The sequence below is a fragment of the Notothenia coriiceps genome, unplaced genomic scaffold (assembly GCF_000735185.1).
Source record: "Notothenia coriiceps isolate Sejong01 unplaced genomic scaffold, NC01 NC01_scaffold00033697, whole genome shotgun sequence".
NCBI classification, from domain to species: Eukaryota; Metazoa; Chordata; class Actinopteri; order Perciformes; family Nototheniidae; genus Notothenia; species Notothenia coriiceps.
This window is the reverse complement of record NW_011366398.1, coordinates 231436-248802: the sequence shown is the minus strand read 5'-3', so window position 1 is coordinate 248802 and position 17367 is coordinate 231436. Positions and strand designations below refer to the sequence as shown.

At 40.8% G+C, this 17367-nt stretch overlaps 2 protein-coding genes across 2 annotated transcripts in view; one reads left to right on the top strand and one right to left on the bottom strand.

Moving 5' to 3' along the window:
* Positions 1–132, bottom strand: part of LOC104961755 (uncharacterized) — a 13776-nt gene extending 13644 nt beyond the window's left edge. Inside the window, exon 1 of the mRNA XM_010790093.1 lies at positions 122–132. Coding sequence (XP_010788395.1) covers positions 122–132 — 11 coding nt within the window. The remainder of the gene's footprint in view (positions 1–121) is intronic.
* Positions 133–876: 744 nt separating this feature from the next.
* Positions 877–8228, top strand: LOC104961754 (transient receptor potential cation channel subfamily M member 6-like). The gene is made up of 13 exons (XM_010790092.1): positions 877–979; positions 2386–2433; positions 2570–2706; positions 3207–3317; positions 3892–3942; positions 4933–5085; positions 5191–5346; positions 5459–5587; positions 6415–6666; positions 6775–6949; positions 7592–7706; positions 7796–7992; positions 8086–8228. Exons 1-13 carry the CDS (start codon positions 877–879, stop codon positions 8226–8228), a joined length of 1770 nt encoding a protein of 589 aa, XP_010788394.1.
* The last annotated feature ends 9139 nt before the right edge of the window (positions 8229–17367 follow it).

The window sequence follows — 17367 nt, the reverse complement described above, 5'->3', positions numbered from 1 at the left end:
TCGAGATGGGCGAGAAGCCTTCAGCATCTACACTTCTCCTCCTGCAGTGTATGGATCACAGACAGTTCTGCTAAGTGTAAATTACAAAAAGTCAGAATATGTGATTCATACATGCACTTACCTGCGGCCCATGGATACTCAGATATGGGTTGTTGCTTTTTAAAAACAGATCAACCATCTTGATCAGAGTCAGACGACCATGCTCTAGGGGCCGCATGCCAGCCATTTTTGACGACAACCGTCTCAAGTGGATACTTATATTTCTCCTTTTTATTAGTGACAATCAGACATTTTCACCACGAATACATTTGACATCTATAGCTGGAAAACCAAAGTGTAACAATCAAAGCATTCTTTATAGGTTTACTTGTACAAGGTCGTTAATTTGCAGGCGATCGGGGCCCATTAGACTGCTATGGATGCACTTGAATCGAACTACTGAATCATTTGTTATACTTGGGATATTTGTTCTCAAATAAAACGTCAGCGTTGAGAAAAGTTCGTTAGTAGTGCTGCAGCCCGATATTGTCTATGTTCATTTGATGTGTTTCGTGAAAATGTATTGGCCCTCATAAAAATGCCCACAAGCTCAAGGAAAAAAAGCGAGAGACTATACGCAATTCCATTCAAAAGCTGTATCTCCCAGTTTCGCACATCCCGTAGACCGAAAAAGGAGCAGGGAGAGGATACAATCTTTTGTTTCTTGCCCCCTTTACCAAACAGTATATAGAAACTAAGGAAATACGATGGTCTGTTCCATTACGCTTAATTAACATGTACTTACTAGTAACATGCAGTATAAGCTGCAATCAGGTGATATGCACAATATTTAACAGCATAAGCGTTCCTGTTGTATTCTTATTTGGTTCGGCGTGCATGGACAGGCCCACCAGGGCAAGCCCTGCAGAGCAGGTGGGGCGCGGCGAGGTGGCTCTGCGGGCCTGGGACCGGGCTGACGTCGCCACAGAAGGAATCTCGGGTACGGACAGCATGGGCCTGGTTAAGACTGTCATTCGAGATCACTAAATGTATCTGTTGGGCCCTTTGTAGAATTGATTATATTGCATCTTCTATTTTATAATCTAATAACTGATGCTGGATTTAGGTGCGTTCTTTGAGCAGGGCCATGCTGGCATGCGTCTGGGTGATGGACCGGGCTGTCAGTTTTGTCACTGCTGACGACAACGGCCTATGACTTATTGAGCCGCTTCCTTACCGGTGGGATCGCCTCGAGGAGCTCTAACATGTTATATGTAATATCTTATATTTACACCAAAGAAAATGACTAGATGTAAAGGGCCTACTTGCTCAATATACTGGAATTTGGTTTAGCTGATATCAATGTTACTGCTACTCGATAGCTTCTCATTTTATTGGTCACTTATTATGTATATAGGTTACAGTATCCTCAAAGTGGTGGAAACTGTAAAGTTCAACAAGCATTACTGAATAAGGTCCAATGAAGAATGACAGTATTTGTTTAGAATACACTTTCATCCCCATGGTACTTTTGTTTGTCTTGTCATTTTATTTACTGGATGTTTCCCTTAGCTCGCAACTTTGCTTCACAAACTAAGAAAGCATTATTTTATTTGGACTCTTTTAATGCAAAAATACATAACTGTCGCTGTGATGCAATCAAAATAATTACTGTTGTAAGTGTTGAGAAAGTATTCTCTGCGTACCACTGGTCAACTGCACTCGGGTTACTTTCCCAGTTGTTGTTCTGCGGATGCATTGAGATCACAAGGCTTTTTGTCACTCATTACACTCAGTCTTGGCTTTCTCCGCATGCCTTTCTCTTTTGTGTATTAAAGGCCTGTTTCATTTATTCATAACTCTGGGATAAAAGTCCCCCTTAAGAAACAAGCTTAAGGATCCCAGGATGCTTCTGTTATGCAATGCACGGTGTTAACAAGTACCAGTTAGATCTCTGGTTGTTATAATTTTTCGTTTTGTTTGTTTCTTTCCTGATATAATTAAGTTTCGCTTATGTTCCACAGGGCAGACTCTCCTTGTCTATTTCATCCTGTGATATGTGTCTATGAATATGGTGTTATTGATACTTTTAATTATTCTATTATTACATATTAAATAAAGAAAGCACTTGTTTACTCAGACATTCTCAGCCATTTCACCAAATATTCAGCTGCATTATGTTATATTTTTTCTCTATATATGTTTACCATGGCACCAATATCTACATATGCCTTTTAACCCTCATCTCTGTGGTTGTGTTGTGTGTGTGTGTGTGTGTGTTGTGTTGTGCATTTGTTGTGAGTAGAATTCTCTTCCCATAGTTTACTTGTTCTCTCTCTCAATTGACATTGTGTCTCTTGTGTGTGAGTCCTAATAGGTTAATATATATTTTTGTCTATTGTTTAGAACTACACACGCCAACACTTCAGAGCGCCTACAGCCGCCTGCAGATAAGTGAGCCTTTCTTATTATAGTGTATGTTTTTTTTCAAAAATGCTTTGACTTTTATTGGTTCTTGTCTTCGGATTATTCATTGCGATTGACCTTTGTACAAAATTCTCCTCATTGTTGTTTCTTGTGTTGTGTATAGGAGGTGTAGATATGGCTATTTTCCTGTGTTCCGTTCAGTATCTAGAGACGGATTTACTATCTATGATTCTCTACCAAGGGCAGGACCGTCCAGGACCTGCACTTTTTCAGAACAGCTCAGTCTTCAATTTTAAATTGGTTGGTGGTAAATATCATATGATGGAATGAATTGTATTTGTGCAAAGGTCAATGTCCACTGGGACCTCAAAAACATGGCCAAACAATCACTAACATGCTAATTAGACACAAATGTCACATTTATATAAAAAATATGTATTGACACATGATGTTATGCATGCATATAGGCTACAAGGCTGTAATTGTTGGATTAATTCCTCTGGACCGTATAATTTTTATTGTTTGTTAAGGCAATCATATTGTTTCTAATAAGCACCTGTTTGTTACTAATGCGGCCTATGTTATTTCATACATTTTGCCTTCTTGTCTTTACTCTCTCTTTTACTCTTGATATATTTTTCCCTAAATTTCTCCTCTTTTTCACATTCCTATGTATTGATTTTGTGGATACCTCACACTTTTCCATGTAGGAGCAGGATTTTCAAGTTTTGTGGATATCCTAGTCTGATGTAGGTATCTCTTGATCCTGGGCCCTTGTTATTTTCTTTCACTGCTGATAGCCTTTCAATTCAACGGACGTGTTCGTATGGTGGTTCTATATTCATGCGCAGCAGATGGCGCTGTTCCTGTGGCAGCACGGCGAGGAAGCGCTGGCCCGGCTACAGTGGCCTGTAAGCTTTACCGCTCCATGGGCTTTGAGGCGAGCAGGGAAGTCATGCGACGACAACATCTCAGAGCGATTTAAGAATTATTATCTGTGTATTCAGTGTGTTTGTTTCGTCGTTGTCATGTGACTATATTATGGGGACAGTTGCAACCAAATTAATGGTCGTAACATGATACAAAAAAAATCAATCAATAATTTCCACCTTTTCTCAGTATTTGATGTGTGTAGTGTGATTCTGTGCATTTCAAGTTTGTGTTCATTACCAGTTTAGTATGGCGGGTTAATCTTCTATGTATATAATTATAGTTTTTTAATTTATGCACATATGCAATTGTTTGTATATATGTGTTTATTTTTTCTCTCTCCTCCTCTTGTCTCTGTGTCTTAGCGAGTTTGGTCAGCGTGTCTCTTGTTGTATGTTAGACTGGCGTTTCGTCAGTAACGAGCAGATGGCATGAAGCTGTTGATAGAGATATTGGAGGTTCATGGGGCCATTTATCCTTGTCTGAGATTGGCTGTCTTCCTATGTTCACAGACCATTCGTTCTCTACTATTCCTCTACTCAAACGCTGCTCCAGGTACTTCTTGGACCGGTCCGCTTCAACATGAGGAAAAACTCCTGTGGAAAGGTACATGAGTTGACAGATTCATCCTTGTCTTGTCTATGATGTATTCTATCACAGACAGTAAAAAAGACAAATTATACTTAATAATAGAATGGTTTTTTGAAGAGCGCAGTCTCCAACAAGTTAATGCTGCATTCAAGGTGCTTCTTGGGATGGCCTGTTTCCCTGAGTTTGGAAGTGGGTTGTTCTGTGTTATTTATGACCTTGGACATTTGGAAAGAAAATCGATGTATCAATTGAGCGGGTCATTAGATCATTTTTCCTTTAAGGGAACTACTTCCCCCAATAATGAAATGCAGCACAATTGCCCTTTCTCTTCAAAGTTATCTGAAGTGAAACTCAGTTTTGTTAAAGCCCTGTGATTCAGATCCTTTCCTAAATGTCCAAGGGTTTCTTACTCAGTCCAATGCGTCACCCTTTGCCTAGTTCCATTAACATCTTGCCAGTCATTTTATGTAATTTGCCTGACAGATAGGCAGAACTGGTATAAAACTTCGACTTATAAGTGGACCTAATCATATTAATTATTTGAAATATACTGTATATGTATGGCCATACCCTATATAAACCATGTCTGTGAAGTTTTTTTTTTCAAAATACCAAACAGTATCATGCAATTATTAGCCATCCTCATTTCGCTCTATTTGCTCTCTTTCCGGCCCTGTTTTTGCAAGGGCTGATTCTCTTGGTGCAGACTACAGCGCCACTTACAGGCCTGGCATATGTACTACAGCGTCTCCAGCGCTTTCAAGCGGTCTCTCATTCCCCTGATAGGTGGAGAGTTGCCCATATAGGCGGAACACCCCTTTTCTGACGTCATAACAATTCAAATAATAATCAGCTCCGTTGCAGCCCCGTTTTTCGAGATTTGGGTATGGAGGAAAAGAGAGAGGGTTGTGTTTTCTGACACTTGGTGAGTTCCCTGACACACCGGGGACACATATTCATGTATAAAAGACGTATAAAAGTGCATTTTGTTATCTATTTCTTCAGATAATTCTGAGTCTTCTTCTGCCGCCTGCCATCTTGCTACTGGAGTTCAAAAGCAAAGCTGAAATGTGCCACGTACCACAGTCCCAGGAGGCAATGCCGTTCGGGCTTGAGTCTGTGAAGTCAGCACCAGCCCATGAGGGAGCTGATGTCACGGTAAAGCTCCAGAAGTGCACTTATCCAGCACTGTTTTTGTTTTAACTTGCACCATAATCCTAATAGCCTTAGTATTGTACTTTCTTTACTCCTCCCCTCTCACAGGACGCTCAGGATGCAGAGCGGGGCCTGCCGTTCCATAAAAACTGTTTGGGTCCTGTGTCAGAAACGTTCTCCTCTATCACTGTGCACTGTCTGTCCTGGATCAAAAGAGTCTATGAGTTCTACACGGCTCCTGTTGTCAAGTTCTGGTTTCACACAGTAGGTGGTATGCATGTTTGTTTTTGATGCAGCATGTGTGGTATCTAGTGTTTATTTTCTAATCTGCCCATATTGATTTATTTTTCCCTTCCTGTCTCTGATCTTTCTTTAGATGTCCTACTTGACCTTCCTGATGTTATTTTCCTACGTGGTCCTGGTGAAGATGGGGGATCAGCCCAGTGTTCAGGAGTGGCTGGTCATAGCGTACATCTTGTCCACTGCAGTGGAGAAAACCAGAGAGGTGAGGCAGTCCGAAGAGAGACATGTTCTCTTCTCATTTTCTCATCTTAACTTTGTAATAATGTAACTATTTGGGGGCATGATGTATGCATTTGTAATGCATTTCCTACACAGGGAATTACGATAAAATATTCATATTGCAGACAAAATAGTATTCAAGTTATCCCTTATACAATGCTTTGTTTGATAGAGGAATACAATTAAAATTAAAAGTCTCAATTATAGCGTGTTTTCTTTCTGAGCACCAGCCTCTTTTTCAATTGTTCCTAATGAGAAGAGAGCGTATTGGCCACCTAGCGTTTTTTCCAAATGCTTCTTGTTAAAAATCACTACACTTTTCAGAAACTTGCTGGTTTTCTTGGCTCAACAGTTATCATGGTGCAAAAACAATGTCAAACAAAAACAGAGACTTGCCGAAAAAATTCTAAGAAAAAACATTCAAAGGCACTTATAACAGTGACACATTCTCAAGAAATTGTTGTTTTAGACACAAAACTCATGCATTGGGATGAAATGCTCCCCAGCTATTTTTCTGAAAAAGATTGACACAAACTAATAAACACATGACACCTACTGCAGGGCTGTCTGTCCTAGGAGAGGGATCCCTCCTCTGTTGCTCTCCCCGAGTTTTGTACGGTTTTTTCACCATTAGTCATGATGGGGTTTCTTTGGGAGTTTTCCTTGTCCGATGTGAGGGTGTAGTATTCTGTACAAACTGTAAAGCCCCCCCTTGTTATTTCTGACAACGGGCTATATAAATATAATTTGATTGAGTGACTGATAATACTTAATAACAAAAGAATATTCAAATATAAACTCCTTGCTTAGGTCCTAATGTCGGAGCCGAGGAAGCTGAGCCAGAAGCTGAAGGTCTGGTTCTCTGAGTACTGGAACATATCAGATTTTATTGCCATCCTCCTCTTCATGGCTGGATTGGCGCTGCGTTGGCATGCTAATCCGTACCGGACGGCAGGACGCATCAGTTACTGTCTGGACATCATCTTCTGGTTCATCAGGGTGACGGACCTGTTGGCTGTCAACCAGCATGCTGGGCCTTACCTCACCATGATCACTAAGATGGTAGGCAGAGACAGTACACTGCTTGTTGAAGAGGACGTAAGTGTGTTGTGTGTTTGTGTGTTTAGTCACCCCCCCTCCCCCCCCCCCTCTTTCTCTCTGTCTGCTCAGACCAGAAACATGTTCTTCATAGTGGTGATGATGGCGATAGTGCTGCTGAGCTTCGGGGTGTCCAGAAAGGCCATCCTGTCGCCAAATGAAGAGCTGTCCTGGACCCTCGCTCGAGACGTCGTCTTCCAGCCCTACTTTATGATCTACGGAGAGGTCTACGCATCGGAGATAGATCGTAGGTCATCAATGAAAAACAATAGATGCTTATCCACTGGTGTTGATTTAAAGCAGTAGAATTAGAGTTTCTTGGGGGAGTCGCTTGATGTCAGATTACTGCAGTGTTAACTTGCCACTTGTCCTTTGCAACATGAAGAGACAGATAAAGTGACTGTGTTAAATCAAAGTAAATCAAATGAATTTGTTTTCTATTTAAGTAGCACATTTCTACTTAGTGTCCGTCTTACCTATTATACCATTTCCCAGCTTGCAGAAACACATTTGATTGATATATTTAAGGCAAATTGAATATAATTGGTCACTTAAAGTTGGCGCTGGTTGGTGCTCGCCAGCGGGTGGAAGCCAAACCCATATTCCCAGGGTTTTAAAACGGAAACATCACACACACAGCAAAATACAGGTTGATGTTTGAAAGCCAGGGATCATTATATATATGAGTAGACTTTTTTGGGGGAATTCCTAGTTCCTTTTTAAGAAATGTCATTCAGGCAAGTATCTGTGACATTCATTAATAATTTCTCACTATCTCTTAATTAGACGATGTAAAAGACCCTTGACATTTTACAATGTATTCCCACTGTTCCTCTTGGTATTGATTGTTAATGGGGTAAAGTGTGTGTTTGAATTTTTGTGTTAACAGCTTGTGATGACGGTCTTCCATGTCCTCCTGCTTCCTTTCTCACGCCGTTCCTTCAGGCGGTCTATATGTTCTTCCAGTACATCATCATGGTCAACATTCTCGTTGCATTTTTTAAGTAAGTTATAATTATTTTAAAAAAATACAGTGCAAGACTCCCGATAAAGAGGACTTTTGTTTAAATTAATGTTGTCTGCTCAATAACAGCAACATCTACTTTGAGATGGCATCAACGTCCAATAAGCTGTGGAAGTACAACCGTTATCGCTACATAATGACCTATCAGGACAGGCCATGGCTGCCTCCACCTCTTATCCTCCTCAGTCACATGATCTCAGGTTTGAGAGCCGTCTACAGGAAATTGAGAGGAGACCCTGAACGAGAGGAAAGTGGCTCTGGACTGAGTGAGTACTGGAGTGTGTATGTGTGTGAAAATAAAGAGTTACAGTCGGTTCAGTTCAGTGTGAGATTGTAATCCCTCCTCCTGTCTTTACCAGAGCTCTCCCTGGGCGACGAGGATCGTAAGAAACTCCATGAGTTTGAGGAGAAATGTATAACGGCTCACTTCCATGAGAAGAGTGAATGTCTCCACAGCAGTCAAATTAACAGGATCAGAGCCACAGCTGAGAGGTGTGATTGATAAACTATTTCATTTGTATAAACCTCTAAAAGCTTGGTCCCTGTCTAGGATGATATTGGTTGTAATAGTTTCTATACTAAAGTATTTAAGTTTTTTTTTTTAAATAATACAACAGATAACACAAAAGGACATCGTATTTACAGGACTACATGTACATACCTAGAGACATTGACAAGTACCAACAGTGTATTTATATCTCGCCCTGTCAATAAGCCTCACCTTCTTGGCAAAAACTGTTTTGTTTTTGAAGTGGTGGAGACAATGCACAGATTTATTCTATTGCAGGGTCTGATTATTATATTGTTGACACTTTAAAATACTACTATCCGACTAAAATGCTTTACAAATCAGATTTATTATTTAATAAAGAGAAAAAAAATTCAAAGTAAAAAAAANTCGCAGTGCAAGAGTGAAAAACCACATGAGCTGTATGTCAAATTCGACGGAATTATTATTATTATTTTGGAATAAAACAATACAATCACAAGAGGCATTAAATGTAATGCCTCTTGTGATTGTATTGTTTTATTCCAAAATAATAATAATAATTCCGTCGAATTTGACATACAGCTCATGTGGTTTTTCACTCTTGCACTGCGACCTGTATGCAAGTGCCTCTATTGATGTTGTGCCTCCCTCTTTTCTAATGTTTATACTGTGGATATAACCCTCCATAGCGTATTGTAGCCCCTTTTGTCGGGACCTGGAGGATATTGCTGCGTTATTGCTCCAAAATGAGTCTGTTAAGGCGACTCCGACGTTACGGAGACCCTCCATTATAGCTTTGTTTAACGCATCTGGCTCTCAGCTTGTCGGACTAACAACAGTAACCAAGGGGGGGCGTGGCTTTGCGAAAGGTCAATTGTCTTGCATCAAGAAACTAAAAGTTGGGTATGTATAATTCAGAGCTGTGGAATCAGTTACAAAGTACTTTTTGGCCAAGCGTACAGAACAAACACTTGACGAACTGACAGTGTAGTAAAGAGTGTCTTTTACTTTTTAGTGTTTTTTTATTGCTGTTAACATGTCGGATGAGGGAGGAGGACGGAAAGAGCAAGAGCTCATACAATCTTATTTATAGTTGAGTAATGTGCCTGACTTCAATCACATACCGTATCTAACTTAAAGGGGACCTATCATGCAAAATGCACCTTTGTACGTCTTTTATGCATGAATATGTGTCCCCGGTGTGTCAGGGAACTCACCAAGTGTCAGAAAACACAACCCTCTCTCTTTTCCTCCATACCCAAATCTCTAAAAACGGGGCTGCAACGGAGCTGATTATTATTTGAATTTTTCTGACGTCAGAAAAGGGGTGCTCCGCCTATATGGGCAACTCTCCACCTATCAGGGGAATGAGAGACCGCTCGAAAGCGCTGGAGACGCTGTAGTACATATGCCAGGCCTGTAAGTGGCGCTGTAGTCTGCCACAAAAGCAGAATCAGCCCTTGCAAAAACAGGTCTGGAAAAGAGCAAATAGAGCGAAATGAGGCATGGCTAAAATGGCCATGTCTGTTTGGTATTTAAAAAAAAAAACTTCACAGACATGTTTTATATAGGTATGGCCCTACAATATATTTTTCAAATATAGCATGATAGGTCCACTTTAACTAAAACTAACCAGAAAACTTTCCAGGAACATCACTGCTAATGCTTGCACTCTTAATTCAATTTAACCCCGCCGATCCTTCCAGATCAGTGGGCGCCCTCAATCAAATCTTTGCCAAAACAACTGAGTTATTGAAAATCCAACCACATCTCACTTTGTTGGATACGCAGTAATCTTGCTGTGTTCTGTGGGACAGTTAAGCCCTCAGTGTGAATGAGTGAGGATATTGCTATGTGTGTGGAGGAAGCAGCTGTTACACTTGAAAAGCTGAGTGATGTGAGCAGGAGGTGACATGAGGTTCTGCTGTGTGCTGGGCTTTGTTAACTCTTCCAGGGCCCCGGACGAAACTCATCTGAGAGGCTTCATTTAATAGCATTATAAAAGATTCCCTTTCACCCCGCCTCCCCCGAACCCTCAGCTGTCCTGGTGGTCTTTTCCTCGATGGACTGCGGATGCAAGAATCTGTTTTAACTTGCCATACAACAAACAAGCACGGTGGCGTTTGTTAATGCTTTCAAAGAGGGTAGAATGATTACCTAGAAATTAAGCATTGCGTCATGAAGGCTTGCTTGTTCTGAGTAAGTCATAATTAGCAGTTTCAAGTGAGAATGGGGCTGTGAGTAAACTATTGTTCCCATACATCAAACAGAATCACCGCACCTCCTATTACTTTGCTTTTTTTAAGAAATGGTCATGAGCGATCCTGTGTGTCTTCGTACTTCTTCAAGTTTTCTTTGAGCACGAGGGGAACATATACTTACACCATTCCATTGCTTCTAGCTCAGGAGTGCCTAACTATAGTTTGGTGGCCACAGCTGTCTCTCATCCTCAACCTCCCATTACTCCATCGCGCTTCTTTCTTTTGTTGGGCAACTGTGTTCATCACATTGCGTCTGTTGGGGTGAGTGAGCCCTTTCCTGTGTGTCAGCAGCAGCCATTTCCTTTAGAGTGTGTATGTGTGAACTGTGGATGGACTGGGCCTTACTTTAATCGCACTCGCAGTGAACTCATACTTTAGTATACAGGAGGCCGGAAGCCTGACAGCAGCAGCGCTAGTGCCCTTGGTCGGGACGTATAGCGAGTGTGGGAGGTGTGTGTACATTAGCGGCACACACACACATAAGCAGACTTTGTGCTTTCGGGGAGCAGCGGAGGGGAAACCTTCAGACCTAGCAGCTGGCCACTACTGTAGCTGTAAGCATAAGACCCAAATATGGAGTTGTGGTATATGTCTTCAGTATCTGGTACAAGGTTGCAAAAGTCTGTCTTTCCTCAGAAATGAGCGCCAGCTGTTAAAGATGAAGGGCAACGGGGAGATGTGGACGCTCCAAGTTATGTCCTTTTAAAGTGATGGTTATGAAGAAAAAGTTTCTGATACTTCAATATTTTTTACATTCTTCTTTAAGGATCCTTATTTTTGTATCCAGTACCCAAATCTGAGTGGCAGGAGGAGTAAGACATTACTGTAGATGCACTTAATTATAAACCTGCATTAAATGCTGAAATGTATGTGAAGGATTTCATTTTTAAGTGGGTTTCCACAGAAAGTAGTAAATCCCGTTTACATATGGTTTTAATGTAAAAAAGCGTACACTTTTTGAGACAATGTAGACCTGTTGAATCAGGCTAGCTCTTCGTCTAATCATAAATCAGTCAGACGTGTGTATGAAGTGTGTACATCCCAAAGATAAACTTTAAATATTAGAATGTAGATCTGGAAGACATCTTGTTTTTTTTTTTTGCAATAGCTGAGCAGAAGAGTGTGTTTCACAGATTATTCCTGCTGGCCCTCAAGTTCAAACATGGCTCCTTCAAGTCACAAATCTTCTCTTCTGACCTTTACCACCAGTGTTTCTGTCCGTCAGGTGAATGGAAATGGATAACTGGAAACATGCTACAATTCTCCTTTTTTCCTGGGGTGAATCTCTGAGTTTTTTTTAGGGTACGTCCCTGCGTTAAGATGTCATTAAAGGTTTTCTGTCGGGGTCATTTGCCTCATCTCACCTTGTGCTGCTCATGTGTGACTGCAGTGTCCACACACAGATGCAGGCACAAGCATTCAGTAAACAATAGTTAGAGTGGGGAAAATGAAAGCAACAGGCATCCTCAGACTCAACAGCGTCAGGAACGCCACGCTTTTCCCGAAAGGACCGAGAGAGGAACAGCCCCGCCTGGAACGTGCCGCAGAAAACACCATGTGTCACTTTGTTGCCAACTGCCCACATCGTGGTGCCTGCCATACCAGCGCCCGCACCATACCATACCCTGCCCTTCCTAAGTGCACTTTGCTTCTTTGCAGTGCACGAGCAGCTGTTGTGCAATCACACACTGGGCTGCTGTTTGATTTCCCTTCAGTGCAGAGACGATCGAGGCAGGCAAGACCAGGCATATCAGCTATGTGGCTGAAAAATGGTAATAGGAGACAAGAATATGAAAGAAGACACACTGGTTGTGGCAGTGGCAGTCTTGCTGAAGAGTGGGTGGTAGATTAATGTTTCTGGCAGGCTCCATTTTGTTCATTTCTAAACATTCCTGTTTCCTACTGAAGGTGTTTGAATTGTGGATGATTTTCTATTGAAGAAAAGCTTTTAAGTGCACTCTCAATCATAATGGGTTCTTTCGTGCGTCCTACCTACAGTAAATAGTAATTTAATTCCTCTATGGGTATTTGACATGGAATCTCTTTTGTTTTGAACTCTATGCTTGAAAACACAGATGCTGGATATTGGCATTGATTGGGTGTGCCTACAGTGTACTGTAAGCGTGGAAGTAGGTGCGTGCTTGTTTTTGTTGGCTTTGGCACGCTGAACTATTTTCCAGCTTAAGATCCCGGCATTACTCCTGTATCCATCTCTTTTTCCCCCTTTCTTCTCATTTGTTTTTTGTTTTTCTTTCAATGGGGCTACATTTGTCTGGACTTGCGCGCCTTTCCAAATATGTTGCCTTCCTAAATCTGAATATAAAAACTGCGTATTGTTAGCAATTGCTCATTCAATTAAACAAATTAAGATCAAATCAATCTTTCTTAAATACAAAAGCTAATCTTTACATGCAGCAGATCCTACTTGCAGATGCTAGTCTCCAAACAAGATCCGGACATTTATCTTGCTTTGTTATTGGTATTATTTGTCTCCGGCTCCACTTTCTATAGAGCTAGAAAGCCACCTACATTACTAATAGCTCAAAAATTGCGGTCTCTGTCGTGCACGCATCGTATTAACTCCCTCTGCACAGCCTCTTTCACCACATCAGACCAGCTGTCAACGGCTTCGATTGAACCCAACCACATTGACCGATCTGGGCTTTTGTACTTGTTCCTTAACTGTTGATCTTATTTATTCATTTCCAGCTAGGATAGACAGTCTTTTCAGATTGCGGAAAGGAACATAATGCAGTCCACCATGTGTAGCAAGAATGCATGCAATATGAATTAGCCTCAAGTATAGAGATAAAAGATCTTGGTCCGAGCTGTAACAGGAGACATGTCAGACATTCCCTGCCAAGAGTCGGGAGGTGAGGCGAGAAGGGGAGGAGAGGGGAGGAAAGGGGGGACTCCCAGCTATTTTCTGGTACATAAAACTGACTTGTGGAAAAGCATGACTGGGTGGCAGAGCTATTACAGATACCATGACTCCTGAAGGGTCAGTCCTTAAGACATGTAGCACTTTCCCATCCAACCGGTTTATTTGGCCTTTGGGATAGGAGTTTGATTTGTCTCCTTGTTTGCATTGTAATGATTAACCTTGTCCGATAAAAGAAAGAGTTAAAAGCGCAGTGTGGCATTTAAGTTTCAGGCCACCTGTTGAATGATTTCTGTCCAGTTAGCACTTTATTTAGTTCAGACTCTAAAGTACTAAAGTATGGCAGAGAACTCTCTGCTCCATAGTTTCTGTTGGAATAAAAACACATTGTACATTTTACATTTATATAATCTGTTCTATATTTAATATTCCATCTGTCAAATATGTATGTATATATGCATAATACGTTGTTAATTCAACATGTATATTTTCTACTTTCTTGTTTATTTCTAGTCTTTGATTTTTATTGTACAATCCCATGTCTTTTTATGCTGCTACAACGCAAACATTTCCCAAATTGGGATCAATAAAGTACAATCTTATCTTATCTTATTGTCAAGTATTGGTGTAACAAAGGTTTGGCATGTATTCGATTCCTTAGAAAGCAGGTTTGCATGTGTAATATAATTAACTTTTACATGACTGACAGGTTCATGATCTTCCTGTTGGCTTCATTTGTTTGTTCCTGAACCTTCGTGTCCATTCATCTTCCTCAATACGCTGCAGATGTGTAAAACTGGCAAAGACTCACCAGGTCTGCACACTGTTCCCACTCACTTACAAACTCCCAAATACTTTAAACTTTTTAACCTGATAACATTGCTTTTAAGAGTGAAAACACAAAGACATAACACAGTCCAGATGGAACAGATCCACTGCTGGTAGAATAACTACCTTGGCTTTGCTCCTGCGCAGAATCAGGTTCTGTGTCGTGCTTCAGCGATGGGCTTTCTGGTCAATTCCGGTGCAGAAGTGAAAAAGATTAAACCAAGCTGCGGTAAATTACCAACATTTGTCATAAATTAAGGGGGACCTGTGTATAGCTCTGCACCACAGACAGGCCAATTGAAAATGTATTTCATTACACATGTTGGGGCTGGGTTGTGAGGTGCAGTGCAGGATTGAGTGTGGCCCTTTGCTGTTTGCTGCATATATGCACAGGGTGCCTCAAGAGAAAAAAAAACGGTGCAATAGGGACCTCTTTTTTCATTTTTACGATTTTGCTAGAATCCTTTGGAGAGCGTGGAAAGACAGGCATGTTTATGAAGGTTTCCAGATGGTCCCGCCTGCACCCCCAGCTTTTCTTTTCAGTTCTTGGACCATGAAGGATTAATCAAAGTCAGTGGCGAGGGCTGATGGCTAAACACTGTGGCTTTCGCGAACCTAGAGGAAACCCCTCTTCAACTCCAACTCAGATTCAGCCCCTGGGCTACATAGCAGAGGAAAGTTGAAACCCGAGGTTCAAAAACCAAGCAAACTTAACTAAACCCTGGCCAAATAAGAGCGGATAAACGTAGTGTGTTTATCACAGCGGTTGATCTCCTGCGGGTTAGAGGAATTTGTCTCCTACATCCAGCCAGGAAAGCGGGGCTAACCCTGACGGATACACCTGAACTCTGATCCCCTTTGTGAGCTGGGGAATTGTGCACTGCTTTGGTATTTATGGATTCTCTGTTACATGTAAAGATTTTAATGGAGTTTGATGTCATTCTGGCCATGACTCGAATCCGCTCGCCGTGATTGAATGCATTCAAACTATAATGCAACACGAGTACAAGACATCCAGATTGCTATGATCAGGCAAAGGTCTCTCTTTTATCTACCATTTTTAGCCTCACCATTACCGCCTGGCCTCTTGGGGATGGATGCAGATAAAAGGGCTGTCTCTTGAAAGAGGAAGACAATAAAAAACACAAAAGGAGAATTAGAACGAAACTGTTAATTTTTTTAATAAGCTATTTCTGTTTATAGCGCTGCACACCGTTGCCTTAATCATCACCTTGAACATCCTTCGTTTGACAGGAGCTGAGCAGGTGGAGCAGAGGATTGTCAAGCAGTGTTCATTTCGTCAACGAAAACTATGACGAAAAGTTTTCGTCAACGACCTTTTTTACATGACTAAGACGAGACGATGACGAGCTAAAAATAGATTATTGATAACGAAAACTATGACGAAATGTATATTTAGTTTTCGTTGACGAGACGAGACGAGACGGGACTAAGGTGTTAATGGTGGACTATCGGACATTCAAAATGCAGCATATTTTCCCTCAAGTGTCCATCTTGTCCGTCAAAATGCATCTTACGTTTCTAACTTGCAATATCATTATTTCCGTTAACACGTTTTGAGTTTTCGTCGACTAAAACTAGACTAAAACTACGAAGGAATGACTAAAATGTGACTAAAACTAATAACCATTTTCGTCTAAAGACTAAGACTAAATCAAAAACAGCTGCCAAAATTAACTCTGTTGTCAAGTGTCAGAATGTGTAGCTTGATTGGTTCGTAAAACAAATAGATTGAATTACAATAGCTTTTAACATGTTTTGAACCAATATTACTGATGCATGACACTGCAATGTACTGTCTTTATTAGACACATGCCACTCTGAACAGCTGCTCCGCATGAAAATGATGAACACGCGCAGCATTCACTACACATGTTAATATACCAACTGTCAGTAGATATCTCTGTGGTGTGTTCACAGCAGACTCACTATGTGATTACAAATGAGTCCGTCTTCAATTGGACATTCAACATTGTTCACATTAAAAAAACTTGAGATAAAATAACACAGAATAATAATAATAATAATACATTTAATTTATATAGCGCTTCTCATCTGCCAAGACAAATCTCGAAGCACAAACATTGAAAGACAGATTAAGAAGAGATGAACTGTATGACTCTTGCAGAGCTCTGTGGTTAGGTCTGTGTGACCCAGGCTCTCACTGAAACAACAAAACTGTCCTAGATATGGTCGTGTAAACACAGAAATATGTTGAAAGCAACAATTGCAAGACAAGCTATTTTCCTTGATAACAGTTGTTTAAACTATAATTTTGCTGATGCGTTGTATTGAGTTGGAGACGGTTTAATTCATAGAGAAAATGTATTCCCGCAAAGTCTTGCCAAAAGTTTAGTTTTACAACCACACCAGTGCAATAATTTAAATATACATCTAAATCCACCGCATATGCAGCTACACGGGATGCGGCTCTCTTGTTTGTATTTTTTATCCCTGATTATGTCAATACATTTTAGGACTTGTCATTAGTTTTAACCTCGAGTAAACATGTAGTGCAGCCTCAGTAAACACTGTATTGGCTGAAGCAGATCACCTCAGAAAACACTGTTTTGTCCCTGAGAGCAGGACCTCTCCTTGTAAGGGTTTTACAATAAGTGAGATAACTACTACCAGCAATATCTGTGGTGGTTCTGTCCATGTTTTAATCATGTGGTTTGTTCTGGAACACATCAATTACATCATATATGCACTTGGCCCTTGGATAATACATAATTGAATTAGCAAATATAAGTGTGGCAGGCCCTCGTGTGGTTTTGTGAAAGGCACCACAGTTTTCAGTGATGCAAGTGCCCAGAAGTAACCAAGGACTCTCGTACAGAAAGTCCATGGCTTCTTAAAATGTTACTACTTCTCAGCAGGTTCTCACCTACGGTAATAATGTCAAACCTGAAGAGGGTACACATATGATTTATAGCTGTCCGGGCATCAGTCACCCCGCTCAAAGTATCCAAACTTCAAACTTGACATAATAGTCTGAAGTTCCTGGTGCTTTTAAGTTTTCACTGAAAACTCAATCAAGTTTAATTTACGTTGGCTGTTCACAGAGGCAATATTACAGATGACATTGTGTTGCATCCAGGCCCTGTATGCTGCCGAGCAAGTTTTTATAAATGCTTTTTAATTGAGCATTTCCAAGCTT

Bases quoted from the DNA above. Each gene is read 5' to 3' on its own strand.
- LOC104961754 (XM_010790092.1), top strand. From the start codon at position 877: ATGGACAGGCCCACCAGGGCAAGCCCTGCAGAGCAGGTGGGGCGCGGC. The intron at 3,943-4,932 runs GTACATGAGTTG...CTATTTCTTCAG, and splicing joins GGAAAAACTCCTGTGGAAAG to ATAATTCTGAGTCTTCTTCT. The intron at 5,588-6,414 runs GTGAGGCAGTCC...CTCCTTGCTTAG, and splicing joins CAGTGGAGAAAACCAGAGAG to GTCCTAATGTCGGAGCCGAG.